The 18760-nt window shown below is 42.6% G+C and overlaps 2 protein-coding genes across 8 annotated transcripts in view; one reads left to right on the top strand and one right to left on the bottom strand.

Moving 5' to 3' along the window:
• Positions 1 to 10654, top strand: part of LOC142153196 (cyclin-dependent kinase inhibitor 1B-like) — a 29864-nt gene extending 19210 nt beyond the window's left edge. For all 3 annotated transcript variants that reach the window (XR_012691453.1, XR_012691452.1, XM_075210557.1), the window contains exon 4: positions 10201 to 10654. The gene's annotated coding sequence lies outside the window, so the exon portion shown is untranslated. The remainder of the gene's footprint in view (positions 1 to 10200) is intronic.
• Positions 1 to 18760, bottom strand: part of LOC142153194 (potassium voltage-gated channel subfamily KQT member 1-like) — an 80269-nt gene that overhangs the window by 1497 nt on the left and 60012 nt on the right. For 4 of the 5 annotated variants that reach the window (XM_075210551.1, XM_075210553.1, XM_075210549.1 and 1 more), the window contains 10 exons: positions 18521 to 18631; positions 17753 to 17848; positions 17537 to 17665; positions 13077 to 13278; positions 9833 to 9892; positions 8560 to 8674; positions 7395 to 7470; positions 6394 to 6488; positions 6069 to 6109; positions 2618 to 2679 (listed from right to left, as the gene is read on the bottom strand). In XM_075210551.1, coding sequence (XP_075066652.1) covers positions 2618 to 2679; positions 6069 to 6109; positions 6394 to 6488; positions 7395 to 7470; positions 8560 to 8674; positions 9833 to 9892; positions 13077 to 13278; positions 17537 to 17665; positions 17753 to 17848; positions 18521 to 18631 — 987 coding nt within the window. The remainder of the gene's footprint in view (positions 1 to 2617; positions 2680 to 6068; positions 6110 to 6393; positions 6489 to 7394; positions 7471 to 8559; positions 8675 to 9832; positions 9893 to 13076; positions 13279 to 17536; positions 17666 to 17752; positions 17849 to 18520; positions 18632 to 18760) is intronic. The other variant, XM_075210552.1, reaches the window with a different exon arrangement.

The following is an 18760-nucleotide window of genomic DNA, read 5'->3' as shown; positions in this document are numbered from 1 at the left end:
AGAGTGCAGCCTATCCAGTCACTAGGAACCAGTGACATCACTGAGAATGCAGCCTATCCCTTCACTAGGAACCAATGACATCACTGAGAATGCAGCCTATCCATTCACTAGGAACCAGTGACATCACTTAGAGTGCAGCCTATCCAGTCACTAGGAACCAGTGGCATCACTGAGAGTGCAGCCTATCCCTTCACAAGGAACCAGTGACATCACTGAGAATGCAGCCTATCCAGTTACTAGGAACCAGTGACATCACTGAGAATGCAGCCTATCCAGTTACTAGGAACTAGTGACATCACTGAGAATGCAGCCTATCCCCTCACAAGGAACCAGTGACATCACTGAGAGTGCAGCCTATCCATTCACTAGGAACCAGTGACATCACTGAGAATGCATCCTATCCATTCACTAGGAACCAGTGACATCACTGAGTGCAGCCTATCCACTCACTAGGAACCAGTGACATCACTGAGAATGCAGCCTATCCATTCACTAGGTACCAGTGATATCACTGAGAGTGCAGCCTATCCAGTCACTAGGAACCAGTGACATCACTTAGAGTGCAGCCTATCCAGTCACTAGGAACCAGTGACATCACTTAGAGTGCAGCCTATCCAGTCACTAGGAACCAGTGACATCACTGAGAATGCAGCCTATCCAGTTACTAGGAACCAGTGACATCACTGAGAATGCAGCCTATCCCTTCACAAGGAACCAGTGACATCACTGAGAGTGCAGCCTATCCAGTTACTAGGAACCAGTGACATCACTGAGAATGCAGCCTATCCCTTCACAAGGAACCAGTGACATCACTGAGAGTGCAGCCTATCCAGTTACTAGGAACCAGTGACATCACTGAGAATGCAGCCTATCCCTTCACAAGGAACCAGTGACATCACTGAGAGTGCAGCCTATCCAGTCACTAGGAACCAGTGACATCACTGAGAGTGCTGCCTATCCAGTCACTAGGAACCAGTGACATCACTGAGAGTGCAGCCTATCCAGTCACTAGGAACCAGTGACATCACTGAGAGTGCAGCCTATCTAGTCACTAGGAACCAGTGACATCACTAAGTGTGCATGAAAGCCGGCTGATGATTGGAGGAGCACCTTATATACAGAGCTCTCTCTTTATACCATTCCTTTATAAAGCCACCATTGGTTACCACCAGGAATAATCCATTATGACGCCCTCTTTATTACACCACCCTCACTATAACCCCGGTCTTGTCCTGTGTTATAATAAGCTGTCTGTATAACGAGAGCATTGTGTTTTATCACATTCAACTAATACACAGGTGCTTCTAATGTGCAGTTTTCATGTCTGTCTTTCATTCTCTTTTCTCTCTGGTTCAGACATGTGCACCGCTCTATACACGCACACGCAGTACCTGGAGAGACCGTTACACAGGCCAGAGGGTGATTTGGGGACAGGCTGCAGAGTGATAGAGGGATAATTAGAGGAACTCATTATCTGGAATGAACGAGGGGCTGCATTTGGCTGATTCCAGGAACGCTCAGACAATACTTACACTCAGTCCGTCCAGCCGCCCGGCGATGCCAGACCTGTGTCACTGCCAAGTGAGCAGACTCTGTTCCAGCTCACTAGCCCTGCAAGACCCACAATTAAACACCCAACTGGGTCTCTGTGCTTCTGGGAACAAGAGGTGAATGATAGAAGGGGGACAGCGTGCGCTGACCCCATGTCCACCCTCCGTGTGCCAGGCTGGGTCCTGATTTGCATTATCCAGCCCTGGGAAAATGTCAGACTGCCAGGGGGGGGGGTACGGTACAGACAACAAAAGTGTCAGAGGACCTGGGCTAGAACGAGACTTAAAGAGGTTTTATAATGAGGGTCCATATGGAGAATAATATCTGTTATCAGATGATTGTGGCTTATTGCACCTTTAATGTAAATCTGACCAGACTGACAATTGGCCCTATTTTTCGAGGTAATCAATAAGACATTGCAAGGTCTGTCTTGAATTAAAACAGGGACTTTTCACTTCCAGACTGGCTGGATGTAGATAGGGTTGACTATTACAAAGATATAATAAGTTGTATGAGGAGATCTACCTGTCACTCTCTGTGTTTAGTATTTAACGTTGCACAAATGACTCAATAGAAATACGTCTGGGGTTATAGATTGTAAGCTTCTGAGCTGCGCTGCCTGATTGTTAATACCCAGATTCACTAAACCTTCTAAAGGGGAAAAGTGGAGGTGTTGCCCATAGCAACCAATCAGATTATAGCTCTTATATATCTCGTACGTGCTAGAAAATGAGAGCTAGAATCTGATTGGTTGCTATGGGCAACACCTCCACTTTTCCTTTTAAGAAGTAAATCTTCCCTCTAGTCTTGTTTTATTACTGTGTATGTTCCCAATTGTAAAGTGCTACATAAATACATCTTAATAATCACAATAATAGGAGACAGATATGTGAAACAAGTAAGATTGTCAGATCTGTCATTCAGAAGCTAACGGTGGGGGTAGAAGGAGCGTTACATGAGCACAGAGCACAGCTGGTTGTCTGGCACAATAAATATATCACTGTTCACATATAGTCACATTCTGTCAGATGAATCTATTTATTTACACTATAGCATCTGAAAGTACCTTTTCCTCCAGACGCATGAGCCTTGCACCAACTGTGTAGAATCCCTTATCCACGCCCTTCTCTGCAGGGAAATACAACATTATCACTGCCTAGTATCATTGCCCTCTGCCACCACTAGTACCCTCTGCCGCCACCAGCCCTCTCTGCCTTCTGCCGCCACCAGTCCTCTGCCACCACCAGCCCTCTCTGCCCTCTGCCACCACCAGTCCTCTCTGCCCTCTGCCACCACCAGTCCTCTCTGCCCTCTGTCACCACCAGTCCTCTCTGTCCTCTGTCATTACCAGTCCCCTCTGCCCTCTGCCGCCACTAGTACCCTCTGCCCTCTGTCACCACCAGTCCTCTCTGCCCTCTGCCACCACCAGTCCTCTCTGCCCTCTGCCACCACCAGTCCTCTCTGCCCTCTGTCACCACCAGTCCTCTCTGTCCTCTGTCATTACCAGTCCCCTCTGCCCTCTGCCGCCACTAGTACCCTCTGCCCTCTGTCACCACCAGCTCTCTCTGCCCTCTGCCACCACCAGTCCTCTCTGCCCTCTGTCACCACCAGTCCTCTCTGCCCTCTGCCACCACCAGTCCTCTCTGCCCTCTGTCACCACCAGTCCTCTCTGTCATTACCAGTCCCCTCTGCCCTCTGCCGCCACTAGTACCCTCTGCCCTCTGTCACCACCAGCTCTCTCTGCCCTCTGTCACCACCAGTCCTCTCTGCCCTCTGTCACCACCAGTCCTCTCTGTCCTCTGTCACCACCAGTCCTCTCTGCCCTCTGCCACCACCAGCCCTCTCTGCCCTCTGTCACCACCAGTCCTCTCTGTCCTCTGCCACCACCAGCCCTCTCTGCCCTCTGTCACCACCAGTCCTCTCTGCCCTCTGTCACCACCAGTCCTCTCTGCCCACTGTCACCACCAGCCATCTCTGCCCACTGTCACCACCAGTCCTCTCTGCCCTCTGTCACCACCAGTCCTCTCTGCCACCTGTCACCACCAGCCCTCTCTGCCCTCTCTCACCACCAGTCCTCTCTGCCCTCTGTCACCACCAGTCCTCTCTGCTCTCTGTCACCACCAGTCCTCTCTGCCATCTGCCGCCACTAGTACCCTCTGCCCTCTGTCACCACCAGTCCTCTCTGCCCTCTGCCACCACCAGTCCTCTCTGCCCTCTGTCACCACCAGTCCTCTCTGTCCTCTGTCATTACCAGTCCCCTCTGCCCTCTGCCGCCACTAGTACCCTCTGCCCTCTGCCACCACCAGTCCTCTCTGCCCTCTGTCACCACCAGTCCTCTCTGTCCTCTGTCATTACCAGTCCCCTCTGCCGCCACTAGTACCCTCTGCCCTCTGTCACCACCAGCTCTCTCTGCCCTCTGCCACCACCAGTCCTCTCTGCCCTCTGTCACCACCAGTCCTCTCTGTCTTCTGTCACCACCAGTCCTCTCTGCCCTCTGTCACCACCAGTCCTCTCTGCCCACTGTCACCACCAGCCATCTCTGCCCACTGTCACCACCAGCCATCTCTGCCCTCTGTCACCACCAGTCCTCTCTGCCCTCTGTCACCACCAGTCCTCTCTGCCCTCTGTCACCACCAGCCCTCTCTGTCCTCTGCCACCACCAGCCCTCTCTGCCCTCTGTCACCACCAGTCCTCTCTGCCCTCTGTCACCACCAGTCCTCTCTGCCTTCTGTCACCACCAGTCCTCTCTGTCCTCTGCCACCACCAGCCCTCTCTGCCCTCTGCCACCACCAGTCCTCTCTGCCCACTGTCACCACCAGCCATCTCTGCCCTCTGTCACCACCAGTCCTCTCTGTCCTCTGCCACCACCAGTCCTCTCTGCCCACTGTCACCACCAGCCATCTCTGCCCTCTGTCACCACCAGTCCTCTCTGTCCTCTGCCACCACCAGTCCTCTCTGCCCTCTGTCACCACCAGCCCTCTCTGCCCTCTGTCACCACCAGTCCTCTCTGCCCTCTGCACCACCTCCTCTCTGCCCTCTATCACCACCAGTCCTCTCTGCCCTCTGTCACCACCAGTCCTCTCTGCCCTCTGCCACCACCAGTCCTCTCTGCCCTCTGCCACCACCAGCCCTCTCTGCCCTCTGTCACCACCAGTCCTCTCTGCCCTCTGTCACCACCAGTCCTCTCTGCCCTCTGTCTCCACCAGTCCCCTCTGCCCTCTGCCACCACCAGTCCTCTCTGCCCTCTGCCACCACCAGTCCTCTCTGCCCTCTGTCACCACCAGTCCTCTCTGCCCTCTGTCTCCACCATTCCTCTCTGCCCTCTGCCAGCACCAGCCCTCTCTGCCCTCTGTCACCACCAGTCCTCTCTGTCCTCTGTCTCCACCAGTCCTCTCTGCCCTCTGCCACCACCAGTCCTCTCTGCCCTCTATCACCACCAGTCCTCTCTGCCCTCTATCACCACCAGTCCTCTCTGCCCTCTATCACCACCAGCCAACTCTGCCCTCTGTCACCACCGGTCCTCTCTGTCCTCTGCCACCAACAGCCCTCTCTGCCCTCTGTCACCGCCAGCCCTCTCTGCCCTCTATCACCACCAGTCCTCTCTGCCCTCTATCACCACCAGTCCTCTCTGCCCTATGTCACCACCAGTCCCCTCTGGCACCACCAGTCCTCTCTGCCCTCTGTCTCCACCAGTCCTCTCTGCCCTCTATCACCACCAGTCCTCTCTGCCCTATGTCACCACCAGTCCCCTCTGCCACCACCAGCTCTCTCTGCCCTCTGTCACCACTCAGTCCTCTCTGCCCTCTGCCACCACCAGCCCTCTCTGCCTTCTGTCACCACCAGTCCTCTCTGCCCTCTGCCACCACCAGTCCTCTCTGCCCTCTGCCACCACCAGTCCTCTCTGCCCTCTGTCTCCACCAGTCCTCTCTGCCTCTGCCACCACCAGCCCTCTCTGTCCTCTGTCACCACCAGTCCTCTCTGTCCTCTGTCTCCACCAGTCCTCTCTGCCCTCTGCCACCACCAGTCCTCTCTGCCCTCTATCACCACCAGTCCTCTCTGCCCTCTATCACCACCAGTCCTCTCTGCCCTCTATCACCACCAGTCCTCTCTGCCCTCTATCACCACCAGCCCTCTCTGCCTTCTGTCACCACCAGTCCTCTCTGCCCTCTGCCACCACCAGTCCTCTCTGCCCTCTGCCACCACCAGTCCTCTCTGCCCTCTGCCACCACCAGTCCTCTCTGCCCTCTGCCACCACCAGTCCTCTCTGCCCTCTATCACCACCAGTCCTCTCTGCCCTCTATCACCACCAGCCCTCTCTGCCTTCTGTCACCACCAGTCCTCTCTGCCCTCTGCCACCACCAGTCCTCTCTGCCCTCTGTCACCACCAGTCCTCTCTGCCCTCTATCACCACCGGTCCTCTCTGACCTTTACCAACGCTTGTCCTTCTTGTGTGTAACTCACAACATGTTACATGTACCCAGAGACATATATACATATGCACATACACACAATAGTACCTGGCAGGAAGACTCCAGGTTTGCCGAGGGAATGATCGAGTCTGTAAAGAGAAGAGTTATAGACACAGTGACCTAGAAGGATACATGGATTTGATTTGCAGCGTCGCTGTGCACTGTGACCTGTGTGGTATTAATGAGGTATCCCAGGTACTCGCTCAGTGTTTCTAACCTGCTGCCTCCATTGAGGGGAACCCCAGGAACTAACTGCTGAACCTGCTGATGGTTCATTGTTCCACCTACTGTATCTGGGGCGTCTCATATAGAAGAAGGTCTGTTACAGAGGAGCTGCCGGGGTCACCCTACACCCGGGGTGTGTGGACGTTACCTCCTCTGCAGCTCCTTGATCCGCACCATCATATTCAGGTGTCCCTGGGAATATTGTTCAATCACATCGCGGACGTCATACGGTTTCCGAGCTTGCTGGGAGGTTGGGGTAACAAGACACATATCAGTGATTGAGACTTTATATAACAACATTACAATATAACACGGCTAACACAGTTATAAAACACGCTACATGTATTACAGTAATAAGGTACTGGGCTCAGTACTCAATACTCTAGTAATGAGGTACTGCACTCATTATACTGTACTCCAGTAATGAGGTATTGGTCGCAGTATACAATACTCCAGTAATGAGGTATTGGGCTCGGTATACAATACTCCAGTAATGAGGTATTGGGCTCGGTATACAATACTCCAGTAATGAGGTATTGGGCTTGGTATACAATACTCCAGTAATGAAGTACTGCACTCATTATACAATACTCTAGTAATAAGGTATTGGGCTTGTTATACAGTACTCCAGTAATGAGGTATTGGGCTCATTATACAATACTCCAGTAATGAGGTACTGCACTCATTATACTGTACTCCAGTAATGAGGTATTGGTCGCAGTATACAATACTCCAGTAATGAGGTATTGGGCTCGGTATACAATACTCCAGTAATGAGGTATTGGGCTCGGTATACAATACTCCAGTAATGAGGTATTGGGCTTGGTATACAATACTCCAGTAAGGAAGTACTGCACTCATTATACAATACTCTAGTAATAAGGTATTGGGCTTGTTATACAGTACTCCAGTAATGAGGTATTGGGCTCATTATACAATACTCCAGTAATGAGGTATTGGGCTCGGTATACAATACTCCAGTAATGAGGTATTGGGCTTGGTATACAATACTCCAGTAATGAAGTACTGCACTCATTATACAATACTCCAGTAATAAGGTATTGGGCTTGTTATACAGTACTCCAGTAATGAGGTATTGGGCTCATTATACAATACTCCAGTAATGAGATAAGAGGGTATTTCTGGTACCTGAAATTTCCTGCGGGCGACAAAGTACTGCATTCTGCGTGTGACCTTCACCGCTGTCCTGTGAGCATCTGTCAGCCTGTAACATAGGAAGTGACAGCTCGAAGTGTGTGGGACGCCAAACACATATGTAACACGTGTGTGACACCAAACACATATATAACACGTGTGTGACACCAAACACAAGCCAAGAACACACAGGAGATACACACAGTATGTAACACACACAGGAGGTACACACAGCATGTAACACACACACACAGGAGGTACACACAGCATGTAACACACACACAGGAGGTACACACAGCATGTAACACACACACACACACAGGAGGTACACGTATGCTCGCGCAGGTAAATACAGTCATACATCATATACATGTTATAGGGGAAGGTACACACAACATGCACACATGGGGAGCACACACACTCTGCACCACACGCAGGGGTACATGAATAATAGTGGATTAGCAGCGCCATGTGCTGTGAGGAGAGCATTGCCGGTCACCCGGTGTGTGACGTGTTAGCGCTACGGAGCGCTCCTCTCACCACTGTTATACAGGCTGTCCCTGCACACACTCTCACCTGCTCATTGTGCTGTCAGGGGAGACAAAGAGTAACGGTTACATGGATAGGACACACGGGTAATACACGGCATATGACCACTAAGCAGAACATACTAAGCACGTCTTGTAATATTGTATAGGGATTCAAATACATTTACTGTACTATTCAGATTTACTATAGAGATCCTATCAGCCTCACATTGAGACTCATGTTCTGTCTTTCATTAGGTTTAAAGACAGGGGGCTAGATTTACTAAGCTGCAGGTTTGAAAAAGTGGGGATGTTGCCTATAGCAACCAATCAGATTCTAGCTGTCATTTTGTAGAATGTACTAAATAAATGATAACTAGAATCTGATTGGTTGCTATAGGCAACATCTACACTTTTTCAAACCCGCAGCTTAGTAAATCTAGCCCCGGAAGTCTACTGTGCACGGGAGAAATAATTCCCAGCAATAACAGCTTTATCCCAACTATTCTCATCTTCAGTTACATATCTGCACATACTGTATCTGGGGACGTTACTCATTGTCTATATAACATAACTGATAACTCTTGTGTGCAGCAGATACTGTGGTCTGACCCCACCAGTAAGGACCTTACTGTGATATATCGGTGACGGCGGGCAGGGGGCTCTCCTCGCTCATCGCATCCATGTCATCGGTGTAGCTGTTAGTCCGAGAGATATCCGGCAGCGATCCATCCGGCCGAGCCCTCCCTGCAGACAGAGGGATGTCACTCTCACGTCAGACGTCCCAAATATCCCTGTAGCCCATCTGACCACCCTGTTATACCAGATACACAGCTGCCTAAATACCAACAAACTCACAACTTATAAGAAAACTGGAATAAAATAGCAATAACAATATATGAGCAGAGATGACATAGAACTATATCTCTGATACAATTATATACATACAAAGGCAGCATGTCGTTCTAATAAGTCAAGTCTGGCAGATTGACTCCAGACCAGAATTGTGCAATAACGTTCTCCCTTTGTTCATTTCTTACCCTCTGTTCTTATTTTCTGGGCTGTACAAGATTATAGAAGAGGATTATGTAAAATGTAAAAAACGCACTATTATCACACTCAGCAAACATGACATGATGGGGATAATAGTGCACTAAGATCCGCAGAGACCATAGGCAAACCGAGGGGGGGGGGGGGGTTCTAGTGCCCGGAGACCCCCCTCCAAGGCTGGGGCACTGTATAATTGAGGTGGCTGGACCCTGCACCCACTTCACACGGCTTTGCTTGAAAGGAGAGAGCTGCGTGCACCTAACAGTAGTACATGCAGCATTGCCCATGTATATTATGGGGATAGGAAGAGTTGGAGAGCAGCCAAGCACTGTCTAATATTATAGCCATGCCCCCATGCATGCTGGTCACGTCCACTGGTGGCGTGGTGTGGTAACCCCCCTCTACAAATCTTGCGTTTGCCCCTGGAGACAGTATCGTGTATGTTCAGGATGAGCAACAAAGTTTCCTGGGAAAATATACTCTATAACGTCAGCGCTGTCAGTGAATCCCTGTCTTTTTATTCAGATTTGTTAGTAAATGACATCAACATTGAATTATTGTAATAAGTTATTCACAGTGATTGGAGGAACAGGGGCCGCGCCCTTAAAGTTGGTTGGAATTTGAAGTTCAAAAACGCAAAATAAGTTTGAAATGAATGTCTCAATTTCAACCATAAGGCTACAGTAATAACTAAAAGGAATGATTGTCCAATCAATTTACTGTTAATTAAAGTACCGTATATGAATCTTTAAAAACTCTGTTTGGAGCTCGCTGTTCACTGGTAATATCACACAGCATCTTATCAATAACTAAATGTTTTTGTGAGGTATGTGCATAACGTTTAGAGTTTAATACCTTGTGCTGTGGCGCTACCAGAGGTGCAGATTGAGAGAGTAGACCAAGATCGACAGCGACCTGTCAGAGAGGGGGGTGAAAAATGGGATAGGACAGAGAGAGAGAGAGAGGGAGAGAGAGAGAGAGAGAGAGAGAGAGAGAGAGAGTCACCAAGTAGAGACGACTGAAAATTATATAGTGCAGTTACCATAGAGATAACATAGAGGGCAGCACTGAGCAGAGAGGGGACTTGCTCAGTGCACATCAGCAAATATTAAGTCAGTAAAATAAATATATAGAGAGGACAAGTTTGTGTACAGATCTTTTGCAATTACGCAGCCTTCAAATCTTTATGTGCACTCTGAAAACCCTTTTGTTTTTTTTTACAGCCGTCCCAATCTCCACTCTGAGCCACACTCGCTCCTCTTGTTTCAGCTGTGGCCTCTTCTACTTACAATGTCAGCTCTCTAATGAGCAGGGTCCTCCATACCCTTTGTTTTCATGTCTGCATTTATTTTGTCTACCTTGTATGTCCCTGTTTTCCCTACTGTACAGCGCTGCGGAGCACTGTGGCGCCTTACAAATCTACGATAATAACAATATAGTTATCCATATATACAGAAGACAACAGATTCTGAAAATTGCACCTTTCATGTGCAATAAAATAGATGCATAAATTGTACAATCACATTTCAATCTCCACTGTTCAATCACATTGTCAATTATATTGTACAATCATATTGCTCAGAGCCCACTTCAATATATTTTCTTTTTTTAATACTGACTTCTCCTCCACCTAATATTTTTTTCTACCAATATGCCCCCCCCCCCCCCCTATACAAATCGTCTTGCCTGCACCCTGGGCTCTTGCTGCCCTAACCTATACATTTATTATCCTGTTATATTAGTTTATATCCAGGCTGCCCCTAGCCTTACCCTCCTGGCATTCTGCCATCTCTCCTGCCACGGGGGGGGGGGGGGGGGGGGGGGCACTGACAATGTTCCTATAGAGATCACTCTTGTGCCAGAATTAATAAAAACTCAAGTTTTCTTGATATGCAGCAATATAATGACATCCTCTTTGTATCTAAGAGCTGTTAAAAAGAAATTAAAAATAATATATGAATTGTCAGTCTCTACTTTTACTGTTTGTGATTTATACGTGTGTGTGTGTGTGTGTATATATATATATATATATGTTTATTGTTTTATTTTAAATAACTGGCATGAATATGAAATTATACTGCGTATACTGTCAATAGAAATTTCTAACTTGAATACATTTCCATGTTACATATGTATTCACTTATTTTGCCCTCAGTGTACAATGAAATAATATTTCTCCTTATAAACCTACAGGACGGTCTGATTTTAATGCATAGCTATAAAATTAGAGTTTTTATTGTAACCCAAGAGCGCCCCCAATAGAAATATCAGTATTCTCTATGTCCAGATATTAGTGGTGCAGTCTGTGCACCATCTTATGGGAGACAGGAAGATGTGACGGACAACGTATATTGTACTAGGACGGGGCTGAGAATTATGAATGAAGATTACCCACAGATCCTGTGTGTGGGGCGATGTGCTCTGTCCTAATTACAGGAATCATTATTATTATCCTTTATTTATACAGCGAGAAGATATTACACAGTGCAAACATTCAACCACAGATTGGTTCTTTACACACGTTTATCTTACAGTCAAAATTCCCTTACTCACACACACACATACACATACACATAGACAGACACACACATATACACATACACATAGACAGACACACACATATAGACATAGACAGACACACACATATACACATACACATAGACAGACACACACATATACACATACACATAGACAGACACACACATATACACATACACATACACATAGACAGACACACACATATACACATAGACATAGACAGACACACACATATACACATACACATACACATAGACAGACACACACATATACACATACACATAGACAGACACACACATATACACATACACATAGACAGACACACACATATACACATACACATAGACAGACACACACATATACACATACACATAGACAGACACACACATATACACATACACATAGACAGACACACACATATACACATACACATAGACAGACACACACATATACACATACACATAGACAGACACACACATAGACAGACACACACACATACATACAGACACACACATATACACATAGACATAGACAGACACACACATATACACATAGACATAGACATAGACAGACACACACATATACACATACACATATACACATAGACAGACACACACATAGACAGACACACACATATACACATAGACATAGACACACACATAGACAGACACACACATATACACATAGACAGACACACACATATACAGACACACACATATACACATACACATAGACAGACACACACATATACACATACACATATACAGACACACACATATACACATGCACATAGACAGACAAACACACACATACAGACACACACACACACACACTTATATACAGACAGACAGACACACACATACACACAATTGAATCAAAAGTCAATTAACTTGATAAGGTAATAGATTGAGTAAATTAAGCATTTTTTTAATGTAATGCTTTATCTTCACAATATTTTGATAATATTAAAATTGTACTAAGCAGCCCCGATATGGAGAACATTATAGATATATAAACCACACATTCACCCTAGTGTGACAGTAAGAAGACAGTGTATCAGCAGACACAACGTATCAGCAGACACAATTTACCAGCAGACATAACTATCATCAGACACAACGTATCAGCAGACACAGTGTATCAGCACACAATGTATCAGCAGACAATGTATCAGCAGACACAATATATCAGCAGACACAATATATCAGCAGACACAATGTATCAGCAGACAATGTATCAGCAGACACAATATATCAGCAGACACAATTTATCAGCAGACACAACGTATAAGCACACAATGTATCAGCAGACACAATGTAACAGCAGACACAATATATCAGCAGACACAATATATCAGCAGACACAATGTATCAGCAGACACAACGTACAAGCACACAACGTATCAGCAGTCACAACGTATCAGCAGTCACAACGTATCAGCAGTCACAACGTATCAGCAGACACAACGTATCAGCAGACACAATGTATCAGCACACAACGTATCAGCAGACACAATATATCAGAGTCCTATACATAACACCGAGCTCAGTCTGCCCCCTACCTGCCGGCCCCGGGAAGCTCAGCTCTCTCTTCTCCCCCTCCGTGTGGTGATATGTGATGTGAGGTACAGACAGGGCATTCTCCGGGGAGCTGACCCTGGGCCCCCGGGGCACCGGAGAGAGACACAGTGGGGCCAGACTGGGACTTGTGGGGGTGACAATGGCCTCGTGCACAGACTTGGTCTTCCTTTTACATCTTCTGTTCTGGGGGAAGAGCAAAGAGTTTCAGTCACCAAATAATACTACATCTAGTAATGTACTGTAATAATAATACTACATCTAGTAATGTACTATAATAATAATACTACATCTAGTAATGTACTGTAATAATAATACTACATCTAGTAATGTACTATAATAATAATACTACATCTAGTAATGTACTGTAATAATAATACTACATCTAGTTATAATAATACTACATCTAGTAATGTACTGTAATAATAATACTACATCTAGTTATAATAATACTACATCTAGTCATGTACTGTAATAATAATACTACATCTAGTTATAATAATACTACATCTAGTAATGTACTGTAATAATAATACTACATCTAGTAATGTACTGTAATAATAATACTACATCTAGTAATGTACTATAATAATAATACTACATCTGGTAATGTACTGTAATAATAATACTACATCTAGTTATAATAATACTACATCTAGTAATGTACTGTAATAATAATACTACATCTAGTAATGTACTGTAATAATAATACTACATCTGGTAATGTACTGTAATAATAATACTACATCTAGTTATAATAATACTACATCTAGTAATGTACTGTAATAATAATACTACATCTAGTAATGTACTGTAATAATAATACTACATCTAGTAATGTACTGTAATAATAATACTACATCTAGTTATAATAATACTACATCTAGTAATGTACTGTAATAATAATACTACATCTAGTTATAATAATACTACATCTAGTCATGTACTGTAATAATAATACTACATCTAGTAATGTACTATAATAATAATACTACATCTAGTAATGTACTGTAATAATAATACTACATCTAGTAATGTACTATAATAATAATACTACATCTAGTAATGTACTGTAATAATAATACTACATCTAGTTATAATAATACTACATCTAGTAATGTACTGTAATAATAATACTACATCTAGTAATGTACTGTAATAATAATACTACATCTAGTTATAATAATACTACATCTAGTAATGTACTGTAATAATAATACTACATCTAGTTATAATAATACTACATCTAGTCATGTACTGTAATAATAATACTACATCTAGTTATAATAATACTACATCTAGTAATGTACTGTAATAATAATACTACATCTAGTTATAATAATACTACATCTAGTAATGTACTGTAATAATAATACTACATCTAGTTATAATAATACTACATCTAGTAATGTACTGTAATAATAATACTACATCTAGTTATAATAATACTACATCTAGTCATGTACTGTAATAATAATACAACATCTAGTTATAATAATACTACATCTAGTAATGTACTGTAATAATAATACTACATCTAGTTATAATAATACTACATCTAGTAATGTACTGTAATAATAATACTACATCTAGTTATAATAATACTACATCTAGTAATGTACTGTAATAATAATACTACATCTAGTAATGTACTGTAATAATAATACTACATCTAGTTATAATAATACTACATCTAGTAATGTACTGTAATAATAATAATACTACATCTAGTTATAATAATACTATATCTAGTAATGTACTGTAGTAATAATACTACATCTAGTTATAATAATACTATATCTAGTAAAATACTGTAGTAGTAATAATAATAATAATAATACTACATCTAGTAATGTACTGTAATAATAATACTACATCTAGTTATAATAATACTACATCTAGTAATGTACTGTAATAATAATACTACATCTAGTTATAATAATACTACATCTAGTAATGTACTGTAATAATAATACTACATCTAGTAATGTACTGTAATAATTATACTACATCTAGTTATAATAATACTACATCTAGTAATGTACTGTAATAATAATACTACATCTAGTTATAATAATACTATATCTAGTAATGTACTGTAGTAATAATACTACATCTAGTTATAATAATACTATATCTAGTAAAATACTGTAGTATTAATAATACTACATCTAGTAATGTACTGTAATAATAATACTACATCTAGTTATAATAATACTACATCTAGTAATGTACTGTAATAATAATACTACATCTAGTAATGTACTGTAATAATAATACTACATCTAGTTATAATAATACTACATCTAGTAATGTGCTGTAATAATAATAATACTACATCTAGTAATGTACTATAATAATAATACTACATCTAGTTATAATAATACTACATCTAGTAAAATACTGTAATAATACTACATCTAGTTATAATAATACTACATCTAGTAATGTACTGTAATAATAATACTACATCTAGTTATAATAATACTACATCTAGTAATGTACTGTAATAATAATACTACATCTAGTAATGTACTGTAATAATAATACTACATCTAGTTATAATAATACTACATCTAGTAATGTACTGTAATAATAATACTACATCTAGTTATAATAATACTACATCTAGTCATGTACTGTAATAATAATACTACATCTAGTTATAATAATACTACATCTAGTAATGTACTGTAATAATAATACTACATCTAGTTATAATAATACTACATCTAGTAATGTACTGTAATAATAATACTACATCTAGTAATGTACTGTAATAATAATACTACATCTAGTTATAATAATACTACATCTAGTAATGTACTGTAATAATAATACTACATCTAGTTATAATAATACTACATCTAGTCATGTACTGTAATAATAATACTACATCTAGTTATAATAATACTACATCTAGTAATGTACTGTAATAATAATACTATATCTAGTTATAATAATACTACATCTAGTAATGTACTGTAATAATAATACTACATCTAGTTATAATAATACTACATCTAGTCATGTACTGTAATAATAATACTACATCTAGTTATAATAATGCTACATCTAGTAATGTAGTGTAATAATAATACTACATCTAGTAATGTGCTGTAATAATAATACTACATCTAGTTATAATAATACTACATCTAGTAATGTACTGTAATAATAATACTACATCTAGTTATAATAATACTACATCTGGTAATGTACTGTAATAATAATACTACATCTAGTTATAATAATACTACATCTAGTAATGTACTGTAATAATAATACTACATCTAGTAATGTACTGTAATAATAATACTACATCTAGTTATAATAATACTACATCTAGTAATGTACTGTAATAATAATACTACATCTAGTTATAATAATACTACATCTAGTAATGTACTGTAGTAATAATAATACTACATCTAGTTATAATAATACTACATCTAGTCATGTACTGTAATAATAATACTACATCTAGAAATAATGATACTGCACCTGGTAATGAACTGTAATAATAATTCTACATCTAGTAATAATAATATGGCCCCATTCACGCTGCACTTTGGTCCCGGTATATCCCCGGTTGAATAACCCGGGAACACCTTTCAGACAACAGCGCATCCGACCCATTCACACAAACACACGACCTGGGATATTCCCGGGTCCAGGCTTCTGTGCGAAGGGGGGTATTAGTATCACTTTATATTTCTAAGTTATACTACCCTCATAAAATCTTCTCACATAACACCACCCGCTTATCAGTCTTTAATAATACTACATCCTATAATTTTGCCTAATTGACAATTCTCCAATATACAACACATTGCTCCTAAATAATACCAACCCTTAATAAAGTGTCCAAATAATAGCAATCCATTCTAACACTACCAGCTAGTAACGACGCACTCTAGCAATGTTCCATAATAATTCCACCACTCGTTACCAAGTAATAATACAATATTATAATGTAATTGTATTTCCCAAGATAATACCACCCCTTCGAATGTTCTCAAATTACTGTGCTCTTTGTACCGTTACAAGTAAACTATCCCCTTGTAATGTTCACAAAAATACTACATAATGCACTTAAATAATAGTACCCCACAAAATATTCCCAAATATTATTAGCAAATGCAGTTACCACTTAATACTACGTGTTCACAAGCAATGTTATACTGGCAATATTCCAAAGTAATACTACCACATGTAATGTCCCTAAATCATTTTACCAAGTGCAACGTTCTCAAATGTACTAAATAATACTACTACATAAAGTATGTGTACTAAAATCTACAGTCCGTGGCATTAGGAGGTAAGTATTCCATTTAGGGTGAGTCGTGGGGGGTACAATACTTGGAAGATTTGGGATGGGGTGCTGATACAAGACAGAGCCAATAATGATGACATCACAGAGAGCTGTCAGGAATCACCGGACCTGTCTACGTGCCCCGGGGCTGGCTGGCGTGGGGGCTGTCTTGCTGCCCTGCTCTGGAGGGGTCAGGTAGATTTTCCAGGTGGCTGTGGAGCTGTAGGACTTTTCAGCGGCATAACACCTCCAGAGAGTCTGTACGGGAGGCAATCAGACAGCGGTGATGTTGGGTATCGCACACAGGCACAGACGCAACCCCCAACACCACTGCAGACCTAGTACCTGGATGAGCGACGCCGCAGCCGGGATCTGCCGGTTGAAATGTTTCTGACGCTGCTTCTGTTGAACTTTCAGAGCAAAGCCGGACCCCAATATCCCCTAAGAGATGAGAGAGAGAATCAGCTCCACGGACAAGGGTCAGACAGAATTGTCACTTTAGCGCTAAGGGGGAAATTCTTCCACAACAAACTTTACGTTTGTAATTAGTTTACAAAAAAAAAGGGTAAAAGAAAAAAAATGACCCTAAAAAAGATAAAGGTGTCAATTCAACACTTTATTTTAAATCTCTCTACAGGAAGCTCCACCTCACACTGGGCCGTCCCTGACAATCGACTGTATGGATACGCCCCCTTCTGTTCCGTCACGATTGGCTGCTCCTTTGCTGGGGCAGCCAATCACAATGAAGTAGGGAGCGGGTGTGGTAACACCATCCCCATGAAATTGTTATATGCTCTGAAGGGTATTTCCTAGGAATATCTTAATTGAACACATTACCTTTTCTTAAAAGGCAAATTGAAATGATGTTTGGCAACAGTGACCCCTGCAGGTTACCTGGAGTACTACTCACTCTAAATGAAAATGTTTGTTTCCTCAGAGATGTCACTTGCTCCTAGCGGATGGACGTGCACACAATCTATCTGCCTCCGCTTTGTGTAGGGGACAGGTGGACTCTAAGACCAATGAGTTTGACCAGAAGGGCCAAATGGTACTAGGACCGGGGGCCAAAGGGGACAGGATAATGTTACTCATTTCGGGGGTACTGATACTCACAGCTGGAAGCGCAAAGAATGAAATGGCGAAGACGGAGAAGCAGGATGCAATGGTTTTTCCAATCCAGGTTTGAGGGACTTTATCTCCGTATCCGATGGTCGTCACTGTGACCTGCGGGAGAGGAAGCTGAGCCGAGTGACGCAGCCGGCACCAGACATAACAATACTATTGTCAGGTAAATACCCTCCGCTACCTCTCTAGTTTTTATCTGCCCTCTCAGCCTTGTGTTTATATCATCAG

This window comes from Mixophyes fleayi, chromosome 4 (genome assembly GCF_038048845.1).
Source record: "Mixophyes fleayi isolate aMixFle1 chromosome 4, aMixFle1.hap1, whole genome shotgun sequence".
Classification (NCBI taxonomy): Eukaryota; Metazoa; Chordata; class Amphibia; order Anura; family Limnodynastidae; genus Mixophyes; species Mixophyes fleayi.
The sequence above is the reverse complement of the archived record's forward strand: the minus strand, read 5'-3'. Positions and strand labels throughout refer to the sequence as shown.